The 25,950-nt window shown below is 45.9% G+C and overlaps 2 protein-coding genes across 2 annotated transcripts in view; both read right to left on the reverse strand.

Annotated features, from left to right (window-relative positions):
* LOC149268944 (mast cell protease 1-like) overlaps window positions 1-25,950 on the reverse strand; it is a 63,774-nt gene that overhangs the window by 28,521 nt on the left and 9,303 nt on the right. The gene's annotated exons all lie outside the window — the stretch shown is intronic.
* On the reverse strand, window positions 15,187-16,044 carry LOC108612462 (uncharacterized). Its single transcript, XM_018005345.2, has one exon. The coding sequence runs from the start codon at window positions 15,920-15,922 to the stop codon at window positions 15,335-15,337; it is 588 nt and encodes a 195-aa protein (XP_017860834.2). The 5' UTR covers window positions 15,923-16,044; the 3' UTR covers window positions 15,187-15,334.

Consider the following 25,950-nt stretch of genomic DNA (forward strand, 5'->3'; position numbering starts at 1 on the left):
ACATACATCGGCATGGGATCCCAACACAAAGCAAAACAGCAAAGGAAAAAGGAAAACGAAAGCCAAGACGAAAATTATAACGAGCATTAAAAACGGTTTTCGGTGTTCAAACAAACCACCGCATGCAGCAACATTTGGTGGCAAGCCCTGCCCTCCCTGCCCTCGCTGCCCTCCCTGCCCAACCAGCGCTCCTTTCAGAGTTCAGGCTTCTGGCCTGCGTAGGCGCAGCCACTCACCTGAGCTCCACTTGGAGTGCTCGAGTGCCACAGCCGCAGCGTCAAAGTGGCCATAAAAATCATAATGAAGCGGCGACTAAAACAAAATGCCATAAAATGCTTTAAATGAAAACGGCATAAAAAGTAAAAAGCAACACAAACAGAGCCAAACAATATAAAAAGAGAGATGTCCTTCTTGGAATTCTGACCAGGTCGAGACAGCGACGGCGGCTCAGCTCAAAAAGAGCAGTCCGAAAATTCCCAGCTCGCTTGTTGGCCGGGGGGAGAGGGACGTGGCTGTGTGGCATGGAATTCATTCAACAGTTTGTAATCAATGTGGACGTGCAGGACGCAGACTTGATAAGCGTTGCATTCAATGACCCAATACTGGCCCAGCCCAGGTAGCCGACTCAAGCGAAAGGTGCAAAAGGACCAAAATAAACGAACGAGAATTTTCGCGATTTCGGCTATTTCGGTGGCCTTTAAGTGGCGTCTCACTAAAGTTGGCTTGTTTATGATCGGACCGAGCCGATTAAGTTGCTGGCGCATTCATAAGAACTGATCAGGCGAGAATGAAGAAGCTGAAGCGGAGTTAGCATACAAGACATTCTGTTCATAAAAGGATATGAGAAGACTGTATGGGATATTTAAAAGAGGAATTAGATAGATGATTTTCTAATTTAAAATATGTCAAAAATTACCTGACTATGATTGACTCAAAAGTATTTTAAGAAGAACTGCAACATATTAAAGAACTTGTTTAATAAATTGATTTTCTCCTAAGCTGATTTAGTGCCCCTGCTCAAAAAGATGCATTTCATTTGCCTTGTCTGAAATAAGTTTAATTAAATTTAATAACCAATATTAAGTACTTCAACTTTGATCAATTCGTCGAGGGCAAACACTCCAAATTTTGAAGAGCTCCCGAGAAACTCAAGTGCACAAACAGCAGCAATTCCAAGTTTCAAAAATAAAAGCTCAAATTTTCGGCCAGCTCTATGCAAAAAATAAAAAATGAAAACACAAACAACAACAAACTATTTGAGAGTTGTTGTTGGTTTTGCTTTGGCTCTCTGCTGGGCTGCAGGTCAATGCGCTTTTGCAAGGTAAATTCAGACGAAAGGCAGCAAATTCCTTAGAATGGCATAACAAGAGCCCAACACACACACACACATGCACACACACTCACACACATTCATACTGTGAAGGAATTAAAAACACATAAATGTCACTTTCGCATAGCTTTTTGTTTTATGGAGCATCCTTTTGCAACCGGAGCCCAAATGTGCGGCAGGCGACAGAGTCGGAATCGGAGACTGAGTCGGAGACTATTTTCAACAAAACCAAAACAAAACCCAAGCCAGAGCAGCGCCAAAACTAAACCCAAAGCCGCAGACATGGCCACACTTCAGCTGCAGGCCGAGCTTCAGGCTTCCAGCTTTGCCTTGCCCTGCCTGGACTGGCCTGGCCTGGTCTGCCTGCTGCTGGAGTAGCAAAATTTGACGCAAGCGCAACAAATTCACAGACTCTCAAAACACACACACATACGCGCACACACTTGAGCAGACGTTACCTGAACTTGACAATGAACTCGGTCATTTCGAGGGCAACAAACAAAAGGTGATTTACCTTTATCCTTTGCTATGCGCCTTGCGAAACGAGTTGAGCGCATTCAATAGATGCCGACAGACCGGCAGAAAGAGAGAGAGAGAGAGAGAGAGTGTTATGGAGAGGGAGAGGACACATTCAAATGCATAGACAGATAGAAATACAGATACACCACACGGAGCACAGAGAGTCCAGCTAAATTCTGCTGAAATTCATTCAGACACACTTCGCACATTAACGCCCAGAGCACCGAGGTCTCAGCTCTGAGCTGTGAGCTGTGAGCTCTGAGAGCCTTACCTTGTCCCAGGCGTCGTGTCCTTTTCTTACTGCTCCTGCTCGAGTTCCTGGAACTGCGTCGGTCATTTCAAAAGTATACTCTACTTGGATCCGTTCTATTTAATCTCAGAAATTAATGTCCCTGCAGCTAGCGCTCTGCCTCTCTCTTTATGCAGCGTCGCTCTTAATCAATATCACACGATTTATCAATGATACATGTCAAGGATGTCTCTTGAATATACTGAAAAACACTCTGCTTGAAATTAATGAGCCGCAGTGCTCTGAATGCATCGCTATTTCCTGCTAAATAAATGTGGAAATTCTGTGTGAAACTGTGAAAGAATTTGGTTTAAATTATGGAAGATAAAGATAAGTAGATGTTATGCACTCCCATGTTTATAATACCTTTTTCAAATCTACAATTTTGTAGCTCTTGTGCTTCATAAGTTTCCTAAAGAGTTTTTATTGTAATCTATCAGGTTAGGCTCTTGTCCAATTGAATTTGATAGTCATATGCATTAGCCTAAACTAAAAGCTATTATACACTCGTTTACTACAAATACACACACACTCAAACCTATGTTTCATATTAATATTCAGCAGCTGCTTTAACTCTCTGCTGCTCAACCCAACCGACTGCTCTGTCGGTTCTGCTTCTCTCCGCGTCGCCTGCGTCGTCCTCGACATTTGCCTGCACTTATACTAACCATAAATTACTAGCTGTTAGCTGCTACCCAACGCTTTATGGCCAACACACACACTCACACACACACACACATATATGAGCTTGCTGAGAGTTGGAGTTAAATCTCCATTGGTCTCGGTTAACTGAACTCTCAAGTAGTCTCGATTAGCGATAATATCTCGCCGCATTGTCATAATTCTTGAGCTGCCCAGCGCAAAACCCATTAAAATCCAAATGCTGCGGGGTTGCGATTTGGGGGGTTGGCCTCTCGTCTAAGCTTTCTAATAATCCCGGCATGGCATTGACCGTCAGTGCGAGTCGCCGAGTGTTGTTGATATATGGGGCTTTTGTGTTTATCAAATGCCATCATCAAATTTTCATTAACTTGTCTTTTTTTTTCCTGGCTGCCTGTGCTGCTTCGCTTGCTGTGAATACAATAAATCTTGTGCTCGAAGTTGCGCCAAAAAATACGTTTTCAAAGAGTCAAAGGACGTTTCTGGCCTATGCCATAAATAAATATTCCGCTCACTCTTCTAGGTGAGTCACAGAAAGCGAGTGCGAGAGAGAGGGCGAGTGCGACAGAGGGTGGGCATCGATGACAGCAATAGACAGGAGGAGTCTCTGCCCTGTGTCTCTGCTCGCCTGATGTCCTTTATTAGCCAAGTTTACAGACACATTTGTCAATTTTATGTTGGCTAGGCGTCCAATTTGCCGCATTGCAATAATTATGAATTATATGCAGGCCTGGCAGCAGCTCCACTTGATGCTGCTGCTCCTGCTCCTGCTGCAGCAGCTTGTGGCACATCCTTCAGTTAATTACCAACAAGACGTCAACTTTTTTAATTCATTTGCCAACTTTGGCACACATTTCCAACACACTTCTTCTCCTCCTGCTCCTCCGTCGTCCTCCACTTTTTTCGCCCTGGACAGATGATCGATGTTGGCATCGCATTTGACCTCGCACTGTGTGTCTGATTTTATTGGAAAACTTTTGACGCCAACTGGATACAGCTACAGCTACAGCTAGAGCGCCTGCTCTTGGCTTGCTGTCCAAATCATATTTTATGGCCATCATTATTACCTAATTTTTATGCGCCCAACCGTCGCCGACAACTTAAAAGTTGGTCCTCTTCTGTCCTGTCTCTAGCGTCTTCTTGTTGCACATTTCTTCAGCTGCACCAGTTGCCTGCCTCAGTTTCAGCGTCTTGGCTGCCAGCAAACTGATAAAACTTTCTTCCAAAATTATTTTCCCACTTTTTTCGCTTCTGCATTTAAACGAGCGTGGCAGACAAAATGCGATTGCTAATTTTTCATGGCGGATAATGAATGATATATTGACTGTAATATGCTGCCCCCAAAAGAGGGCGGGTATGTGGTTGCAACCACCAGCTGGCTGGCTGGCTGCCTGGCTGCCTGGCAGAGCTAGTTGGCAGTGCAATTATTCAAACTATTTGTCGGAGAGGGTGAGGCTAACGGGGCGGACAGGGCGCTAATTAGCCAAAAAGTTTGCATTTGCATCGCGTTGTGATAGATAGGCGATAACGAGGCCAACGATCTGGCTTGAATTATGGTAACAGCAGTTAGACAGTTAGAATTAGGCAATAGTTTATGATGCGGTCTATTCAATTTGCAATCACTTCCTCAGCGTTGATTTGTTATAGACTCAAATGCAGCTACAGGTAGTCATGTGTTATGCATCTTATGATAGTAGTAGTAATTATAGTATATCTACTAAGCTGCGTCGCCTAGGCAACTCTGATTAAAGTATCTCTCATATTAACAAGTTCTTGTTACTTTTACCCAATCCTCAAGCCATATATCCATTCGATCACCTCTCGACTCCAACATTCCCAATCCCCACAAATATCTTCCCCCAGCATCTTCGCCCAGGCATCATCTTATCGCAGTATCTCTTGCTGATGGCAGTGTCAGAAAAGTCGCCACGTTTTAACTCAGTTACAAATTGTTCAATTGATGGGCCATTTGATCATCTCAAGCTCTCGACGGCGCCGCCGCCGCCTTCGCCCCCGCCTCCGACCCCTCGCAAGTACAGTTGCCATGTGACCGAGCTGATAACTGATTTGTGATAAGCCAGCTTTCAATTTTGTTCGTTTTTGTGGGCCAACAACACGACGAAGCAGAGGCAGCAGAGGCAGCAGAAGCAGCAGAACAACAACAGATATTTGGATAGCCATTACGTGGGCCAGGACAGACACATAAAGTAAATACATAACGTGGGCCAAACGACTAATATGCGATTATGGCAAATCAAATGCCTTTTGGCTCGAGAGTCAACAACAGCCGCAGCAGCAGCAGCAGCAGCAACAACAACAACACAATGGAAACGTGAACGAACAGATTGGGACTTGGGCAGCAGTTGGAGGGCCAAGACGAAGGCGCAGGCGACTTTCCAACATTTTGCACATCTGTTCGAATAATATATAGAATTTTTTTTGTCGTCCAGACGACGCAAAATGCGAGCAAGAAAGGCACGAAAAAAAAAGAAACGAAGCACACACACTCTCTCATATAGAGCGTAAGTACAAGCCCAAATATAATAAAACGGCAGGGGCTGCAAAGCAGGCGAGAAGGCGGCCAGGGGTGGGGGAGCGGCTGGGCATGGGGATGTACAGATCGAGGGGTGTGTGCCAGGTCTGGGTTGCTGTAGCAGTAGCTGCGGCTGTGGCTGAAGCGGAGGCGACAATGGCCAAAGGTTACTGACACAGCACGCACATTGACCTTGATCGCTGGGAACGTCTGGAGACGTTCAGTCAGGCAAACGGGAAGCAGAAGCAGCAGCAGCAGCAGCCGAACCCGAAGCCGCAGCCGCAGTCAAAGCTGCTTGGGCAAGGAGCGCCCGCCAGGAGCAGGAGACAGACACAAGACGCTAGTAAATTATTTGCAAATTTATTTAGCCCCGGCTGTACAATACAATAGCAGCAGCAGGAGGCAGCAGGAGGCAGCAGGAGGCAGCAGCAGCAGCAGCAGCCGCGATTCCCAACCTACCGCATTGTTACATCACGTAAGGCAGACGGCCAGAGAATGGCAACCAAATAATACAGCTACATAAAAAACGAGCAGCTATAGGTAGGGGTGCGAAGCAAATAACGGTGCCTGTGCCTGTGCCTGTGCCTGTGCTTGTGCCCAGGATGTGCTCGTTACGTGTCCAAGTTGAAATGAAACCGAAACTGGACGCTGGCAAATTGCTTATGAGGCTGAATCGCCGGCAAAATGTGAAACGAAAGCTGACCAGGGCTCGCAGCGCCAGAGGGAGCAGCAGGACGAGGAGGAGGCGGTCCTTAACAGTCGGGCAGGAAGCGCTTAAAGTTCGTTAAACTCGCTAGCGACCATTGTTGCAATGCACTGAGAGAAAACTTGGGTGTAGAAAAGGAAATCGATTCTAATTAATTGACCAATTGTTATTGTGTTTAGTCAGAGATTCCGCTAGCCAGCAGAGGTCCTGATTTTAATTCTGCTCTTTGCTTTCAGCGAACAAAGCAAACCTCTCAAGGATTTCTTCCACTGTAACACATTGAGGCAAAAGCCACTACGCGCTCCCGTTTGTCTCTCCCTCACTTCCTCTCCCTCTCCCTCTCCCTCTCGCTGTCTGCCTGCCTGCCTGTCTGTCTGTCTGTTGTCCGTCTGCCTGACTGCCGCCGCCCTTCGGCCCAATTGCGTCTCAGCTTCAGGACCTCGCCTCGACACGCTGTTGTCGCTTACGCTTCCTGGCCACGCACAACGCACAAAATATCAACGCACTTTTCAAGTCCTCGCATTTCTTCTGTTCGGGTTGTGGGTATCGTCTGGCGGCGCGGCGTGCAGGGATCAGGGCAATAGAGCGCAGCGCCTGAAGCAACCACCACCAAAGCGAGGCCAAACCCAACCCAAACCCGAACTCAAACCCAAGAACAAAACCCAGACCCAAACCCAAGCACAAATCCATGTGCGGGCCCTTGTCTGGTCTATGCCTATGCTTAAGGACTCGCTGCTAGACCTGCTTGGGCTTGGGCAAGGACTTCCTGGTGCGTAAGGCGCTGCGCTCTTCATTCAATTCAAATTTTCTTGCGAAACGCTTTTAATTGCCTAGCCCACCATGGGCGTTGAGGAATGGCGCGGGGAGACGCGGGGCGGCAGAGGGGGCCGAACACGACTTGAAGAGCCGACCCCATAAATTACGGACAGTCAGCGAACTGCTCACCATACTGGAAATTTGATATTAATATGGAAATTTACTTTTGGTATTATTGTTTTTTTATTTTTTGCCTCTTATCCTCACGGCCCGTCCTTTCGATTGTTTCGAGTGACACTAGCTAAATTTTAATTAAAAAATAATTTTAGAAAAATATGTGCAATACTTGAATGAAATACAGAATGTAAAAAAATTCCCAAAACAGAAGAAAATATTTTATACGCAAGATGAGAATGAATTATTATAAGAAGATTGCAGACTGTAAAATATAGGCAAATGTAAGATAAATAAAGATGTTGGTAGTTAAGTAGAATGAGGATAGGCTGAAGATAAAAGAAGAAAGATCAAGTTATGTTTGTTCGATCAACCATCCAAATCCCAGAACCTCTATAAAAACATGCCTTTAAATATTAATTTGTTTCCCTTAATTAGATCACTATGCAGATATTTTAGCGTTCCTCATATTGCTCAATTAAGCCTTCCTTAACTTAATTCTTGAGTAACAACTTCATTTCTTAATATTCATATACAAGTGATCCTTCTTTTAAACTTCGAATTCCTCCTTTCCTCCATATCATACCGTATATGTATATATACACATCTCTCGCTCTCTTTCTCAGTCTCTCCCTCTCTGAGTACAGCTGCCACGCCTCAAAACTGTACCTGGTGTTGCCTTGGGGGTTCACATGTTGACGCTGCTGTGGCTTCTCTTCTCGCACATTCTTCTCCTGCACTGCGCCCGATTCTTCTTACTGCTCTCTTCTGCTCATGTCTGTCTCAGTCTCTGTATCTGCTTCTTCCTTAATCGACGACGACGCATCCACAAATTAGCAGTCGTCGACCTCAATATCAGCTTACGAGCCACGCCGAGCCTCAATCCATAGGCATTGCCGAGTCTCGTAGACTCTCTCCGACTGCCCCTCTCTCCTGCTCCTCTTCGTCCTCCTCTCCCCTTAGGCTTGTTCACCTTGCATCTATTGCGCCGCGACAGACATGAAATATTCCCCCTCATTATTGCACGTAATGTGATGTTGTTTCACTCTAGAATCGTCGCTCGTTTCGCTTCGCTTTTGTATCAACTACACACACGCACATTCGCACACTCTCTCACATACACACACACACGCACTTTGCGTTTCGGGTTTTTGGATTTTGGATTCGGGTTCAGGTTCCTGTCTTGCTGCCCATTGCTGTTCCCCTGTTCAACGACGTTCTGGTTTTTGCATTTTTCGCCTCGAGCGCTGCGCTTGGTTAGCCCAAACAGACCGAGAGAGTGTGTGAGAGAGAGAGAGAGAGATAGAGTGTGTGTGTGTGTGAGATAGAGCGGGAGAGAGGGGTCTGTCTGGCTGTCTGGGCGTATTTTATGTTCTGTTTTGGCTATATAAATTCTGTTGTCGTTCTGCCTACCACCAACGATGATGACGAGTCCAACCTTGCTTTTCCCGCCAAATGCAGACGAAGCAACAGAAGCAGCAGCAGCAGCAGCAGACAATACCACATGGCAAGTCCTAGGTCGGTTACACCACCAGACAGAGAGACGGCCGGACAGACGGAGACAGGCAGACAGGCAGAGGGGCAGAGAGACAGACACACAGACAGACCGTCAACAGAGGGTTACTCACGCTACTATGACTCGCTCAGCTCGCCGAGGGTTACTCACTGCGCCCCAATATTGAAATTCGCAAATTCAAGTTCGAAACCGAAACCAAAACCGACGCCAAAAACAACAACAAATCATCATCAACCAAATGCCGGCAGCTCGTCGTGTGAATGAACTCCGTCAAGGACAATGATCTGCTCGCCGAGCGTCCGAGTGCCCATTAAACCACCTCCGCCCGTCGCCTTCGCCAGCAGACTAGCCCGTGCCACGGCCACGCCCATCGCGCCTTTTGCTTTGCATTTATTGCGATTTATTTTTCGGGCCGAGGGTTGATTTTTATGGAAGCAGACGACGGCGACGACGACGGCTGCGTCGACGGCGTCATTGACATTGCAAATTCACGAGCAACAGACGCAAAACAAAACAAATCGTTAAACTCTGTGGGATGGATCCCCCGTTCGATGGATGCTGTCTGCTGCGCTAGCCTCCCCCACAAGGCACATCGAAAGTGAACACAACTCAGTCAGCAGATTTGTAGCCAAAAATCTCCATTGTCCTCTGGCTCGTCCTGTCAGATGATGCGTTTCATTATTAAATATTTAGCGAATGTCTCGCTGCCTGGCTACCCCCGGACTCCAATCCGCTCCTCCCCTCCTCTCAGCACTCGACATTTAAATGCGCCTTCACGTCCAATCCTCAATGTTTATTGAATTTCTGTTTGCCGTTCGTCTGTTTTGGACCAGTTAGCAGTTGTTTCTTCTGCAGCTCGCTGTTGTCGCCAAATATTGCACCTGCCCTGCCCCCTGCCCAGCCCTGGCCATTTGCACCTGTCCACGGCGAGTTCAAAGCTTTGATGTTTGTTTACTATGCGGGCAAAGTTCAATGGCCGCTGCACACAGCAATTCGAATCGCATTGCATTCGACTTTGCCCAGAGGCAGGAAATTAATCGAAATTGAGCTAAACACCGAGGGGCCCTCGCATCGTTTTAATGACTTTATAAGTGCTTTTCCCGCTATTAATATTGGGGTAGTCTCGTTCAATGTACACGATGCATATGCGGGCTTGTTGTTTGAAAATTGATCAAATTAATTACTTTTCTTTAAGAGTTAAATATCTGTTGATATAATCAATTAAAAGCCAGAGATATACAGATACATGTAGATAACTGTATGTTTATCAGCTCATTCATTTAGCCTCTCCTTATATGTTCTGCCTTTACAGTCCCTCACATTTTCCCTCTAAGGCCTTTTTCTTGAATTTCCTACAAATCTCCTTATTTCTTTCAAACACCATCCCCACACTTAAATTGCTGCCTATCCACAGCTCGTTTCGTCGCTTTTCCTCGATCCCCTTGAAATGCTGTGTGTCAAGCTGTCAAATGGGCAAAATTGGTTCCCCCGGCTGAGATTGGCAAATGAACAGAGGCATTAATTTATTTCAATTTGTATGCAAAACTTTGCATTTGCCAGTGGAGACAACTGCAGTGACAACAACAGCAACAACAGCCAAAACTTGACTCACAATGCTCGAGGATGTCTGTCGGCCGTCTTCGGCTGCGGCAGGGGCAACATTTTGACTGGCTGTCAGTTCAAGTCGAAGTCGCAGTCGAGGTCCTGTTCGGCAGGACTCTGGGCGACATATTGCCAAACATGTTTATTTACAGCCAAAGGAACAAGCAACAAGGAACAAGGACAACAGCTCGCGAGGAAACAAACAGAAAAGAAGCAACAGTAAAGGGTAGAAGGGGAAGCCGAGTAGTGAGCACCGGAACCAGATCAAAACCCAAAGAAAACCGGAGCAAAAATTAACAAAATCTTGAAAGCACACTGAGATTAAAAACGAGCAGAGTTTACCGAAATTGTGCTCTATATATCAAAATTATTTACTTGTATATATCCCTTAATCAGTTCAGCCGAAATACTCAACTTTTTCTCTGCGTGTAATCGCGAACGCATCTTGTCACATTGTCATTGTCATCGTCATTGCTATTGTCATTGTCCGTGTCATTGTCAGGAGATTTTTTTTTCTCTCGTTTGCAGTTCCAGACGTCGAACAATTCGAGCAATTTCACTTTAAAAATTGCGGCGTTTAGCGCGCGATTGCCACAAATCAAAGCGACATTAAATTTCCCCTTGACTCCCCACAACCCCCCCCGATGTCACTCGACTCGCATTTACCCTAGGCAGCGGCTGTAACCGCCTTAGATTTGTGCGCCTGTGTGTGTCTGTGTGTGCCTTTTCATTTTTAGATAAATAAAACATCGCAAAGAAATCCCAAATGTCGTCTTCGTCTGAGCAGAGGCGTCCAAGAAAGTGGTTTGAGGGTCTGGCTGTGTGTGTGAGGGCAAGGACAGTGAGCGGGGAGCGGCGAGCGGGGAGCGGGGGATTGACTGCTGCAAACATATGCGATGCCAAATCAGCAGCAGACAAAACAAACAAAGACTTTGGGACAGACAAAAGGACCAAGACAGAAGGACAAGCGGACAGAGGGACAGACAGGCAGACATTGAATTCGCCGTCGCTGTTCAAAAATCGCTAAAGCAAATGAGAGGAAAATAAAAGTTTACGTGGCGCGCACGTGAGTGCCAGAGCAGGCAGCTTCTGCCAGGGCACGCGAGGGTGGCTGCCTCCTCCTGCTCCTGCTCCTGCTCCGTTGCCAGTGACTGCTGCCGATTTTCGTGCGTAGACATCAACACAGACGACAATATTCCACTTCAAGTGATTTGTTGTTCAAAGTAGAGACTCAACGACAAAAAGAAAAGAAAACCAAGGAGAAAATACAGAACTTTTCCAGACGTCGGCGGCTGCTTGAATGACGTCCATGAGGGATGGCGTCAGGGGAGAGTCCAGGGTGTGGGTGGGGCAGGGCCCTTAGGCCTACAATTTGTACAGAGCTCAGCAGCAATCGGTGGCTAATAAATAAATATGCAAGCAAGAAGCAGCCTATGGAGCTGGATTAGTCTGCGAATTTATGTCTGATCCATGAGCCATGCATGGAGCATTGCCTATGAAAGCCGATACAGATGAGGTCTTAATATATAGATGACAGTCGAATGGGCACAGCTGAAGCATAAATATGCGAGAAATATTGAGATGCGTCGTTGGCCCAGGAATGGGTGTGATCCTATAAGTGACATAAATTCTTGACGGGATCAAAATGGAGGGATAAGATGAAAATAGATTTAACTCTACGTGTAACACTAGATAAATTAGTAGAAGAACTTCTACATGAAAGACTACGAGGAGAGCTACTAGAAGAATAACTAGAAAAATACGAGATGAGCGACTATAAAAGAACTAGAACTAGAACTAGAATTCGATTCCAATCATAGAAACTTTAGTCTAATGTCTAATGTTAGTCTAATGCGATTATCGTAGAGCAAAACGTGAAGAGGTCTGGCTTGACTGTCTGACAATAGCGGTGGCTCTGCTTTTTGGAATGTTTATGCCTCATCCTTGTCTATGAACGTAATACCGAAATTTCGGCGTCTCTGAACTTTGACCCTTGCAAAGAGCGGCGTCTGTGACCTTTGTGCGTGCGTTGACGCGTCTGCGCCACATCAAATTTTATGGGTGCTGCGCTCAAATGTTGTTTCTGTTGTTTCTCTTGTTATTGCGACTGTTGCTGCTGCGGATTCTGGTGCTGTTGCTCAGTTTGTTTGACACTTTTTTATGTGAAATTAATTTAGAAACTTTCTCGAAATCAGAGAATGTGAACAATTCTCGTGTACGCCCAGGGGGTCAGATGTCGGGCGTCAGAGCTTTGAGGTTGGGGTTTGCTTAGGGATCCTTTCATTTTTATTGGGGAGCTGACTGCCGTGTTTTGATAAGTATGTTTTTACAGTTAATGCGGCTTAGAAAACCATAAAGGTCAGCGGTTCAAGAGACACACGACAACTGCAAAGTGAAAAACTTACGATATATAGAACAAAAAAATTAAAATATCCGACATAATATACTTGACTTAGGATTAAAGACAGCAAAAAATAGAGTGTGTGGGTCAGCTTAGCAGAGGAAGTATAACGAAATGTAGAAGCATAAAGCAGAGGCAACTAGTATCTGTCTGTTCTGTACTTAAGAGTTATGTTTATCTTTTGAGTAAGTTTCACTCTTAGTGAAGCTGTATCTTTATCTCTGCGCGTATCTCTTTAGTCAATCATCATCGTGCATTTTAGTCAAGCCCTCTCGCTCTCTCTCTCTCTCGCCCGCACTCTCTGTCCAACTCTCAGCTAAAGCACTTATAGTTGTATTTTTGTGTGCTGTGGCAAACCCTCGTTGCAGAAGTTTTATGGTAAATGCCCCAACGGAAATGCCCCTAGCCAAGAAGTGTCCCTACTGACAGCTCAAATGACCCATTCGGTGGCCACAATTTGCCATCGCTTGGATCTCGATGGCAAGAGCCGCAAGCAGCAGACGGCAGCATGTGGCATGCGGCATGCGGCAGGCGGCAAGTGGCAAGTGGCAAGCAGCAAATGGCGAAGACGACATCAGCAAATGGCAAATGGGGCATCGGCATCTGATAGATATAAAAACATCAACACGCTGCCATCCACTCAATGCGCATTTGTATCTGTATCTGTATCTGTATCTGTATCTCTCTATCTGCAAATGTATCTCGTGTGTATGTGGCTTTGCCTTTGGGTGCAGCATCTTCCGTTCATAGTGCATCGAACTTCCACTTTGGATTCTACGTTGTAAATATCTTGTGCTCATGTATCGACAATAATTACGTCTGAGCTACTCGTAGATCGCAACTCAGAGAATTTGCAAGTTGCTCAGATGGAGCAGAGAGCGGGAGAGTGAGTGGAAGGGGGAGAGGGCGCTATGACTGGACGTGAGAAGGCCGCAGACAATAACACAAATACGCCAAAGTGTGTAGAACGAAATGGAAAATGGAATCGAATCGAAGCGCATGAAATGAAATTGTGCACCCAGTCCAGCACACACCCCACCCGTTCCCCCTTTACACTATCTCTCCCTCTCTCACACGCTCTCTCTCTCTCTCTCTCTCTCTATCTCTCTCTCTCTTTCGGTTTGCTGTCCGCACAATGCTCGTTCGCTCGTTCACTCGTTCCTTCCAACATTCTGCGAGGTGAATGGACGCAAGGTGACGCGACGTAGCGCAGTCGCTGCCCGCGTCGCTGCTGCAGTCAACGTCAGTTGAATGTTGGCTTCATTTACTATGGATTTGCGCGCCAAAAACGTTCCCCTTTCAGGAGTTGACTTTGTTTTGAGAGAGACAGAGCGAGAGAGAGAGAGAGAGAGAGAGAGACGCCAGTGAAACGTTGTGAATGTGAAACGTGGATGCCAAAAGGGCCATAGGCATGGGCATGGGCATGGGCATGGGCATGGGCATGGGCGTGGCAGCAGAAGGAAACAACAGAAAACAGAGAACAGAAAACGAGAAAAAAACGAGACAGGAGCACAGGCCAGACGCCAACTGTGCTGTACTCGCTGCCATTTACCATTACCACTTCGCATCGACGACTGCCCCCGGGCCTAAGCCAACCTCCCCCCGCCCACCAGCCACCACCCGCCACCCGAGAAGCGAAGCGTTTCAGAGCTGCCGCTCCTTCAGTTTTGTGTTTGTCTTGCGAGTTTTGCTTTGATCCCCTCATTCTGTCTGGCTGGCTGGCTGGTATTCCCGTTCGCATTCGCAGTTTTGCTTTTGCCTTTGCCTTTGCTTTTGTTTTTGTTTTTGTGCCCATTGCCATTGCATGCACTTCGCCCGCCACAGACAGAGCCATGTTATTGCCCTGTCGTCCTCTCCCGCTGCTGCTTCTCTCCTCTTTATCATCGCTCTCGTTGTCGTTGACGTTGTCGTTGTCGTTCTCGTTTGCTGGCTTTGTTTACAAGCATTTGATGGACCACTAACGTCGCATTGAGGTTCCCCTTCGCATTCACATTCGCATTCGCATTCTGCAAAATGCGCGCGATTTTCTTGTTGCTGCCCTTTTTTTGTCTCTCGCTTTTGCTATTTGTTGTTTTTGCGTTGGGGTTCTTCTTCTTGTGCTTGGCGAATTATGACAGCAAAACGTGTTGCGTGGCACAAAAACAAATGGCGAGAAAATTGTAATTCTCTTGCTCGCCCGCCTGACCGCCCGCCCGCCTCCTGCGGGTCTGCTGCTGCTGCTTCATCTTCTTCTGCCTTGGCCCCCCAAAGTCTTCGCTGGCAATTCGCATTCTCATTGCCATTCGCTTCATTTTTATTAGTTGTACTTTATTGAATTCGTCGATTGAATGAATTGCTCAATGAGCGGTTCCCCCCAAACAGACGCCACTCCCAACGTCCCCAGCTCCAGTCGCTCCCAACTATCCTCGCCGACATCATTTCCATTTGTAGGGATTCTCAAATAAAATGGGATAGAAAATATGTGAATTATCTATGTGAATGCTTGTTGGGAGCTTACGGAAGGAAAAACTCTATGAATTGAAATACTATTTAAATTACGGCTTGTTTATGGGAATAAAAAGATTTCCAGAGAAAATTTCGAAGAATATTATATATTCCAACTGTTTTTCCTTTCAACAGAAATTGATTTTCAGTTCTTAATTTTTGTTAATGCTTTGACAGTATTCCATGAACTTCCCACAAGGAAAACTTATTGAGATCTACAAATCATATCAAATAAATTTTAATTTATGATTTTGAACATATTTAGAGTACATCTATGTGTGATTTTACGAGCAGTTCATTCCCATTTCCGAGTAGACAAGGTTGTACTCATAAAGAGATCCATTCATAGTACATGTAGCTTTGGTCAACAACAATCGTCATCGGAGTCCGAGTCCGAATCATCCAGGGCATCGCAAATTTCCTGCGCAGTTTTTGGCTTGCTGTTGGCTGACGCACATTTGATGGTCTTTGAGCAACTTACGGCGCTGCGGAGTAAATTCTCCTCTATAGTGGTTGTGGCTAGCTCTATAGCGCCATAGGCCCTCTTCGATCCAAAGTTCTGCAGTTGCATAGCCCGATTAATCATGATATTCAGTTTGATTTTCTCCTTATCGAGGCAGTTGAGCAATTGTTTTATCTCGTTCCTTTCCTTGTAGGTCTTGCAGGGATTCTCACACAGATCGCGTGTTCGCTCTTTCAGATCGCTTATAATTGCATTCTGGCAATCGATCTCCTTCGTCAGATCGAGATACTCGCGGTACATGCGATGCTCCTCTTCATTATCCTCGCTCGTCTCGTCCAGCAGCTCGAAGGGATCCACCTCGCTCTCATCGGCTTTGTCCTCGTCCACTGCTTCCTCTTGCTCTTCGGCTGCTGCCTCTGCTTTTTCGTCTTCTTCTGCCGTCTCAACGGCCTCTCCCTCTGGAGCTTCTTCCTCCCCCGCATCAGCCATTTAGCTGGTTTAGAACAAGTTAAAAATTTGTAATTTCCTAACAATTTAGACTAGTTTCGAAATTATTTGTCAAGTGAGTCATGACAGCTGAATAACAGAGGACTTGAATACAAGGTGAGATGTAGAGTGAAAGACATGGTTATATGATTACATATAACTGAAGTATCATATCGTAATCAAAGAAGAAGAGCTTCATTGAGCTGTTAACCGAACCCTACGCGATAACTTGAATTGAATAGGAAAATATATATAAGGAAAAGTTTTTCAATTAGGCTGCATTTTATTGTCCCTGATTGAAAAGTGGAATTGAAATGGAACTGAAATTGAAATTGAATTGGGAAACTTTTAAGTTCTCCTTTCTCCATTTTCCATTTAGTGACGCACTTTCAATGCAATTCGGCTGATGTCATCATTGGTTTTTATGGCAGGTATTAGCCGCCGCTTACATTGTGTCTACATTTTGCTTACTTTTGATGCAGCGCACGGTCACCCGCCTCACTCGGCTCAGTCGGCTCACCCACCTCTCCCACCTCATACAGGTCACCCGCTCACCTGTGTGTGCCCTCTGTCCTGATGACGCCTCATAAATACATGTGCCGCCATAATGTCGGCGCCCATAAAAAAACCAAGTCGAATGCGAAAACTAAAGCTGCTGAAATCGTTGCTCACAGGTAAGGCGATGCGAGAGTCCTTTATTATAGGGAATACTCGTAAAGTGGCTTAAGTGCCTTGAGGGAGCCGCTGCTCCTGTCGATGACTGTAGCTGCTGCTCCTGCTCCGGCTGCTCCTGCTGCCTCTGCTCTCCAGCTTATGCTCCATCGTTCGAATGCACTTAATGCCAAATTAAATGCAATAGGGGTGCGTGGAGTGGGGCTTAGGGGCTGTGGCAGCCATGAAAACCGCTTTATGATTAATGCGCAGCAGAGTCATGGCGACTCGTGTCGAGTCGAGAGTTATGCGCCTTGAAGCGTAATCCGCGTGGCATCAGCAGCAACAGAAATCACAGTGCCAATAAAAGCGTTAGGCAAAGGCTAGGCGCCAAAAGGGGTGACCACGGCCGGGAAAAAGAAGGGGGGGGGGGGGGCGCAACAGCTGCAATAAAACATAAATTTCTGACTAGCGAAAGGAAACGGAAATGCGTGCATTAACCACTAGCAGAGGGGGTACTTAAGAGGCGACAGTTAAAGGGATGTTAGTAAAGCGGGAGAATTGTTGAAGAGCTCTAGCAAAGGCGGAGTGCGATAGTTGAAGTGGGAGCAAGAAGTTGTCAAAGGGGGAAAATAGTCACAGGGGGAACAGTTAGAGAAGGACTCCTCAAAGGATGGCTTAGGTATGCCACTCGCCAAGTGTTGACTGCCTTCCGCTTGGCTGATGGCTCGTTCTGTTTGGCTTCTGGTGGTTTGGCAATGCTGAAACCACTTAACTGCCACTCGGTTGCCACGCTGCTGTTAGCACATTTAAGTTCAGTGTGTATGGGAGATAGCTCGGCTCTCTGCTGTTTTCTCTCTCATTTTTTGGCATATTTCCCGGCAGCCGTTTGCTGTCTCTGACACTTGGATTAGTTCAGCTCGGCGTTTTAGCCCTGACACAAATATGAACCCCAGGGCTGAGTCCTACAGCCAATGGCAGGCAAGGACATGGGCAGCATCATCATTAGCCAGAGGGAGCAGCGGTTGCATGCCTCCATCTACATAGCCGACACAATCTGCATTGCTGCCAGCTAGCTCCTTGTCTCAATGCATTTTCGATCTGTGCGCAGATTACGTATACGACACGTTGAACGCCTTAAAGACTTTAACATGCTAGATCAAATACAATTTGTGCAAACTTTCATTTGCAAGCAGTGCAAATACACACATGCACCAACACACACACACACACCACTCACGCGCACACACACATATGCTTTGTCTACACATAAGTTTTGGTCCTTTGCAGAATCTTTGCGCTTTGCCCTTTTGGCTGCATGCAAGTTTCTCTTCCAAGTTTATCTGCAGCCCCCTCTCCCCACGCCCTCTCTCTTCTATATTTGCTTTCAGTTTACTTTTCTTCTAGGTTTTCTTTTCTTATGCATACTTTTTTTTTGTGCCAGGCATTGCAACTGGCGCATTTGTTTTGTTTGCTATTGTTGCAGCGCTTTGTTTATGCTGCAAAAAGAAGCATGAAATGATTTCATTAAAAAAGTTGTAAACTTTTTCATTTAATTTAACTGCAAACATCTTTTGTGCCTGCGCTCGCCGTATTATTCGCATTCTCCATAGCCAGGCCAACTGCCACGCCCCTGCCTCTTCAGCGGCTCACATTATACGGCGAATTGCGAATTGAAAACTGTGAAAAGCGAGCGTTCCAATTAAACTTTTCGCTTTTCAATTGAGGGCGCAAAAGTCACTCCACCTGCCATTTCTGTCGCACGAAAGCTCAGCCGCTGCCCTGACTGGCGATTTGCACTTTAAATGTCAGCTAGCCCCGCTTGGCATATAATTGAAATGACGAGCTAATTGAGTTATTCCGCTTAATTGCAGGCTATGATGTGTGTGTGTGTGTGTGTGTGAGTGTCAGGCCGACAACTCATATCTGCACTAGCTAAAAACTAAACAGTATCTGGCGTAATCAAGCACTCGCAGAACAACAATTATTTTGGACTTGCCGGCTGGCATATAATTCAATTATGGCCACAACACACGCTGCCACACAGAGCGAGACAGAGGTAGACAGAGCGAGGGAGAGAGGGAGAGACAGAGGGGAGGAGTGGTGGCCGCAACCCTTAAGCTGCTAGCTGGCACGCGTGCTGGCACAACATGTCGTATTAGTAATATTTAAACACAAAAGCTCAGCAAATGTTTGACATGCGTCGCCATTAGCCGAGCGATGCATTGTGGCACGCATAGCCACACGGCCCGGTGGGGGAGGGGGCGGGAGCGGCAAATTCAATTTTCGCATAAAACAAAGGCAACGTCTCCACTCCAGGCGACTCGCCCCGACCCCCCCGACTCGCCGCGACTCGCCTCGACTCCATAATAACAACAATAATAATCTTCTTAGAAGCCAGCGATGCGAAAGTGAAGAAATGCGTTGTAATTCCAAAGTTCGCTGCCGTCAAATGGAAACAAGGCAACAATATTGCAGCATATGGGGGCAGGCTAGCTGCTGGGCGGGCGCAAGCGGTGCCAGCAATGCCAGCCGTGCCACATTAAGCCGCACAGTGGCTTGCATGCCAAAGAATGTGGTTGCAAATATAAATATCTATGTATATAAGGGAAATGCCTTACCATCTCCCTCTCTCGCTCCCTCTTTGCTCTCTCTCTCTCTCTCTCTCTCTCTCTCTCTCTCTGTCTCGCTATGAAATGTGTCATGTTGACAGCGTGGAAATGTCACTCATGCGGCGTCGTAATGAGTTTTGCCAACATTGAATATATATATCCACAACCTCCAACCCCCAACCCCCAACCCCAGCTCCAGTCATCATTCTCGTCCTCATCCAAGACCCCCATTAAGCAGCACATGTCCATCCCCTGCAGTAAGTTCGCAATGCAGCTAACGCCCACTAGGCGTATGTGCACTGCGCCACAGATGTTGAGGCAAAGCGTAGTTCTTGCCACAGTCTTGGAACACAATGGCATCGTTCCAGGCAAATAGCTGCAGTTGTTCAACTGCAAGCCCTAAATTTATTGATTGACTGATTGATCTACTAACTGATGGAGCATCTGAGAGAGAGAGAGTCTAAATGTAAGCACTGATTGATGTATTGATTGAGTGACTGATGATCATTTACCGACTTAAATTGTGATTTACTGCCAGTCTGCACTGTCTGATTGACTGCCTTTCTGACTTATTGATTGACTGACGGACTTGATAATTGTTCTTCGACTACTGACTGTCGGATGATAGATTAATTGATTGATAAATTGCCTGATCCATATACAGACTGATGATGAGATGTTTAAGATGCTTAGCATACGATTGACAGATTGATTGACTAACTAAATGACAGGTAAATTGATTGAGCCACAGATGGATGAAAGGATTGTGACTTTTATGATAGAATTTGAATGATTGATTGATTGAATGCTTAGCTGCCTAAGAGACTTACCATGTCTTGAGCAGATTGATTGACTGTTGAGAAATGACTATTGATAAACAGAATCAGGGTTTTTCTTAAAGTAGTTTCAATATAGTATATCCTCGGTTCTCTCAGTGCCTCAGTGCTAGCCAAGGCAGTATCCCTCAGATTGAATCAAAGCACACCTTTCCTTGCAGTAGCATCAGGATAAGGCCTTCACTGTCAACTCTGCTATTAGTTATCAAGGTCCACTGCAGCAGTTGAACAAAACATATAGCTACAATATAGATACTATATGCGCTGAGCCGAGTCCTGATGAGTGCGACAGAAGAGGACTGCTTGAGCAGGAGGCATCTGTGCCACATTTGAGAAACTGCATCTCAAGGGCTGAACGAGAGAGAGAGAGAGAGAGAGAGAGAGAAGAGTTGGCCCGCACGAGACCAGGCAAAGAATAAATTTGCCTTCTGGCCAACAAAGTTGTGAGTGCCCACGCCCACGCCCACTCTCACGCCCACGCTCATGTCGAGGCTCAAGAGTCAACAATGGAATGTCAGTAACGCCCACAAGCCCAAACTAAAACACCAACACATACACACATACACACACATCTGTGACAATGGACGTACGTAGCCGGAAGCCAACGACGGAGACGGAGAGAGAATGAGAGAGAGAGAGATAGACAGAGACGTCGACGTTGACGCTGGCAGCTGCCTGCAACTGCCGTACTATTTCCATTGTAGTAGAATTTCACAATAATTGCAATGCAGTTGTTGCAGTTGTTGTTGTTGTCGTTGTTGTTGTTGTTGTACTACTATATGGAACGTAGTATGCTCTATATACGATACACTTTTGCCTTTTTCGGTCATGCAGCCCACAGCAGAGCGAGAGAGTGCAGCACACAAAATATCGATCGACTTAAATGAATTTAGGTCAGCCACAGTCCCCGCCCTGCCCCCTGGAACAACCACCGGAGTCCGGGTGGTGGTGTTTGTGCATCTTACAGATACATGGATAATGGAGGGTGGGAGCAGTGGGAGCAGTGGGAGCAGTGGGAGCAGTGTGAGCAGGGGGCAGTGTGGAGTGGGAGCACGGAAAATGTCAGCCACTACCCACGTGACTTATTTTAATTCAAATCAAATAGGGCAACTTGATTGAAATGAAGGCGGCTGCAGCTATTGATAGTACGAGAACAGTCGCACACGCGCACAGCATTTCAAAGATATATAAACTATATACTTTATAGATATACCATATACATATGTATTATATACACATATATGTTTGTAACAATAGTGCAGCCGAGATGCCAGAGGCTAGCCTCCTCTCTCAGCCCTTAGATTGGCCATGCCAAACACGCGCCATCAACATGTGCATTTTATGAGCGCGCTGTCAAGGCGAGAGACAGACGCATTGACGAATACGAGGCTATGCTAAGGGGAGTCCACAGCCGCAGCCCCCTCTCCCATGACTCCCCAATCACCCAGGCATAGTATTCAACTAATTTAACGTTTTATGACACAGGGCCTACGTGCTGCGACGGAGCATGGGAACAAATAGTTAAATCATAGACCTCCATAGCACACGAAATGCATAAAGCAGCAAATGGAGCGAGAGGGCAAGAGCTCAAACGCAGCGCGCTAGAGCGAGAGGGCATCAGGCTGCGCGTGTCTGCAACTGTCACGTGTGGTCTATAAAAGATAGAATTCTCATTGTGTTTTTATTCGAAGATTTTTACGCTGAATACTTGAAAGACTTGCCGGTGCAAGCGGAGCGAAGAATGGGTTGCATCTATTATATAGCCGCACACACATGCCGAGAATATCCATATCTAACTGGAGTTGAATAAAACACATATTGTGTATAAACATATACTTAGTAGTTCTAAAAACATTCCTATAACATTAATACAAGCAATAGCCGCTGTTTTAATGACCGTTCGAGGTGGCTTTGTTTTGGATGAGTTTATGAGGAAGCTTATTGGCTGGCAATTTATCTCTTTGTTTCTCACTGTTTCCCTCTCTATCTCCCTCTCATTCTCTCTGTCGTTTTCTTTCCCTCTCTCTCTCTTTCTCCCTCTAAATTGTTCTCTCTCTCTCTCTCTCTATCTCCATCTATGTATCTATGGCTCTCTCTTACTCTCTCATTCCCCCTATCTATAATTCATTCCCTATCTTCCTCTTTCTCTACCTCTCTTTCCCTCACCCTATATCCTTCCTTCCCTTTTCTTGTTCAATAAAGTTTTGCTTTGCTCCTCGTTAAAAAGCTCTTATAGAGCATAACTCCCAGTCTAATATTCTCTATCAAAGCACTTGTTTTCTCTCATTCTACTGCTTTTTAATGTATTTTCGCTGTTAACTAGAAAGGGTTAACGGGACCCTACAGCGCAGTTATATCCATTTACGAAAGCAGCCGCAAAGCGCAGGCAAAACTTCAACTTGAAGTTGTGAACAAAGTCGGCATTTTGAGTTGCTGTCCAGCCCTCCGGCTCAAGCCTAGCCACGCCCCCACAGGGTACGTAAAGAAGGCGTAACTGTCACAAACTTTGACAGTAAATAAGAAAAAAGGAGGTGTGCATATGTAAATATGTTTTGTGAAAAATATTGTCCCTTTTTCATTTAAAGTTTTCGAATATTGGAAAGTTGAGCAGCTTGTTAAGTCTCTGGCTGAAAACATGTTCATCTTTGGGCTAGTTAATGGCATTTTAATTGCTCTGCATGTGGAATCGATTTTTAAATGCAGCTCCCTTAATAATAGAGGGTCACCTGTGCAAGTATAGGTGGACGTGTATGTGGATGTGTGTGTGTGTGTGCACATGCACTTTTTATTTTCATGGAAAAGCTCCGACGCCCAAACTAATTATGCATCAAGGACTTGAGGGCTAGGTGCGACTCGTCAGACACGCCCTTTGACGATGGCAGCTAACTGGGTTAACGGTAACTGGCAAACGATTCCGAGTCCCAGTTTCCAAGCATACCATCCACAGCATGGCATCCACAACAGCAGCCAACGGCGTCCACAGGGCCGCGACTCGGTGCAAGCGCCCCCAACTGCCCCAGTTAAGTCGGTCAGCGGACAGCGGACAGCGCGGATAGCAGGCCATGATCTACTACCACAATTGCAATTGCTCTCGCTCTCGCTCTCGCGCTCTCTCTCTCTCTCTCGCTCTCTGTTTGTGTTGCTATCGCAGTCGAATGCAGCAGTCGCGTTTACTACGTGCCCTCTGTTGTCGTTGTCTCAATTGCAGCGCAAAAACAAGCAAAAACAGTTATGGTCGGAGCAACGACTAGTAGATACACTTTCCGATATACGACTAATGGGAATATGTGAATGAAAGTATATAATAAATAAGTATATGCTACTAGGCATCACTGTAAACGTAGTTATACAATGTCTCTTGATTACACAAACACGTAAGAGAAAAGAGTATTATGACGAAACTTGAAGAACATAAGCACATACTCGAAGTGTTTTCTATTGACACGTTGAAATTATCTCAAGTATTGCATAGGGATTTAAAACTATAGATAAGCTATGAAGAGTTTTCCTGGCTACCTGTAGCTAGAGCTTAGCTGTAGACTATCTATAAACTGAGTGTAAATTACATTTGGACAAGTGTTAATCCAGCTATAGACTAGCTGCTACTTATAGCCTATCCATGGACTACTTTGATAGTGTCTCTAGATTTCAGCTATGTGTGAATTCAAGCTGTTGCAAAGATCTTGACAAAGTGCTGTCGCTCCGAGTGCATTCACAGCCTGGCGCCAAGTTTACGTTACGTTTGGCGAGTACAACTCGACGTAGACCCAGCTGCAACAACAGCAACAACATCAAAACAACAAGCGACCGAACGTGCCTACAAACGAGCCGCTGCCGAACGGAGGCAATAACGACGTCGGCAGCAACGACGACAGCGACGACGACGACGACGGACCATACGAGGTGCCCAACCTGTAACCAGTTGGACGCCTCGTCGCTCGGCTCTGGGGCTCGTTGCAGTCGACGCGAATTAAGTTTTGGATTTGGCTTTTGGTTTTGGGGCTTGGGGTTTGGGTTATGGGTTTTGGGTTAGTCGCCAGCCCACAGCGAGCGAGCAGCGAGCAACACGCCTACCTCGGGGCCAAGCAGCCGCCCTGACGCCCTACTTTGGCTGGCTGGCTGGCTGAATGGCTGGCTGGCAAGGTTCGGCCTTGGCGCTCAACACTGACCCGCTTTTTGACTGTGTGTGTGAGTGTGAGTGTGTGTGTGTGTGTAGCTTATGAAGGCATGCTGCTCTTGCTCTCTGCACTGATGATTGTTTTTGTCGCTGCCGTTGCTGCTGTTGTCGGCTGTTGCATTTCAAATGCATGCAGCGAGTTGCATTTTAAATTGAACACAACATTTTACGCTCAATTAGCGAGGCGTATACGCAATATTTTTGAAGTGGCGTTTGAAAGGGTGAAAGCACAAAATGCTGACAAACATTAAAAAAGCATCTTTAAATATTATTTATTTAATAGTGTCTAGACAACAAATAACCAACATTTCAATTACCAATACTAATGCGAATTGCGTTGAGCGTATGAAAATTCGAGCTGAAGACAATTAATGTTTGAGTGCTGGGCTAGATGGGAAGGTATATAATATGATAGTGCTACTTCGATTTTTATTAATAATTATAATTATGGTACCTGGTCTACCTATATAGAAAAACTTAATTGAAAATATATTTATTTCTACTGCTGCTTGATGTACTACTCTATCTACTGCTCTATTTACTTCTTAATCCTAAATATTCATACAATTTATTCATTTTGAAATTAAGAGTTGTATTTTTATATACATTCCATTGCCTTAAACATTGCCCACTAGACAATATGCTATGTGTGCAATGCCAAAGAGATTGATTAGCCTTCAAGATGAAAGAAATGGGTCAGCTCTCCAGCTCCAGCTGTAGCCAGCTGCAGAAATACAATTACGAGAAACCAGACTCAAGACCTCTCGAATGAAATAATTATTAAAAGAAATTGAAAGACAAAACGCATTTGGATTGCGGTTGTTCACGGACTTTTTCTTTCTACTTTTCTTATTTTTGTTTTTTGTGTGATTTGTGGTCAGTTTGCATAGATTTTGGCGAAAGCCGCCAAGCAGCGCCCACACAAAGAAACCGCCAACTGCGTCGGTCGAGCCACCAACAAAGCACCACTGAACCACTGGCCGCCGACTTCCCAACTTCCCGGCTGCCCCGCTGGCCACTGGCGCTCCGCTGTGCTCGGCCGTGCTGTGCGGGGCTGTGATTCATCACGCATCAAAAGAGAAACTCCAGCCAACGAGAATAATGAAATTAATTTGAGCTCTGGCCACAGGCGGAGGCAATGGCAGAGCCAGAGAGCAACCCTCTGGCTGTTGCGGTCGCATCTTGCGGGGGCATGCCACAGTTCCAGCGACGATTGCCATGCTCTGTTGCACGTTGTTGTTGTTGCTGCTATTGTTGTTGTGGCAGGTCGCAAATTTCAGCCAAGGCGCATTGCCAGACAGTGACTCGAGCTCGAGCAACTCAGAATCAGACTTGGGCCACGGGCCACGGGCAACGAGCAACGGGCAACGGGCATCGATGTGGCAGGTGCATCCCTCCTCGCCCTCTGTCCATCTGCCTGCCACAACATTTGCAAACGCATCGCTGCACAAGCTGCGAAGCAGAATTTCTCGCAGTCGTTGGCTGCTGGGCACACTTAATGCCCCGTTACTTTCGCTCGTCTGCCACGGATCGGACTCCAGCTGTAGAGCACTTGAACAATGCTTGAAATACATATATATATATATGGTCTGTGTATATTTCCAATCAGCATAATAAAAAGTGTTCTCCATCAATAGACAACTGCAACTGCACTCGAACAGAAGAATCGATAGCCGCAAACTAAATGAAAATTGTAAAAAACGAAAACTAGTTGAGGTTTCCGTTTAATAAGAAACGAGCATTTTTACAATCAGT

The sequence above is a fragment of the Drosophila arizonae genome, chromosome 4, assembly GCF_054131065.1.
Source record: "Drosophila arizonae isolate 15081-1271.41 chromosome 4, UAZ_ARI_1.0, whole genome shotgun sequence".
Taxonomy (NCBI): domain Eukaryota; kingdom Metazoa; phylum Arthropoda; class Insecta; order Diptera; family Drosophilidae; genus Drosophila; species Drosophila arizonae.

Excerpts from the sequence above, each read along its gene's own strand:
- LOC108612462 (XM_018005345.2), bottom strand. The coding sequence starts at position 15,922 with ATGGCTGATGCGGGGGAGGAAGAAGCTCCAGAGGGAGAGGCCGTTGAG.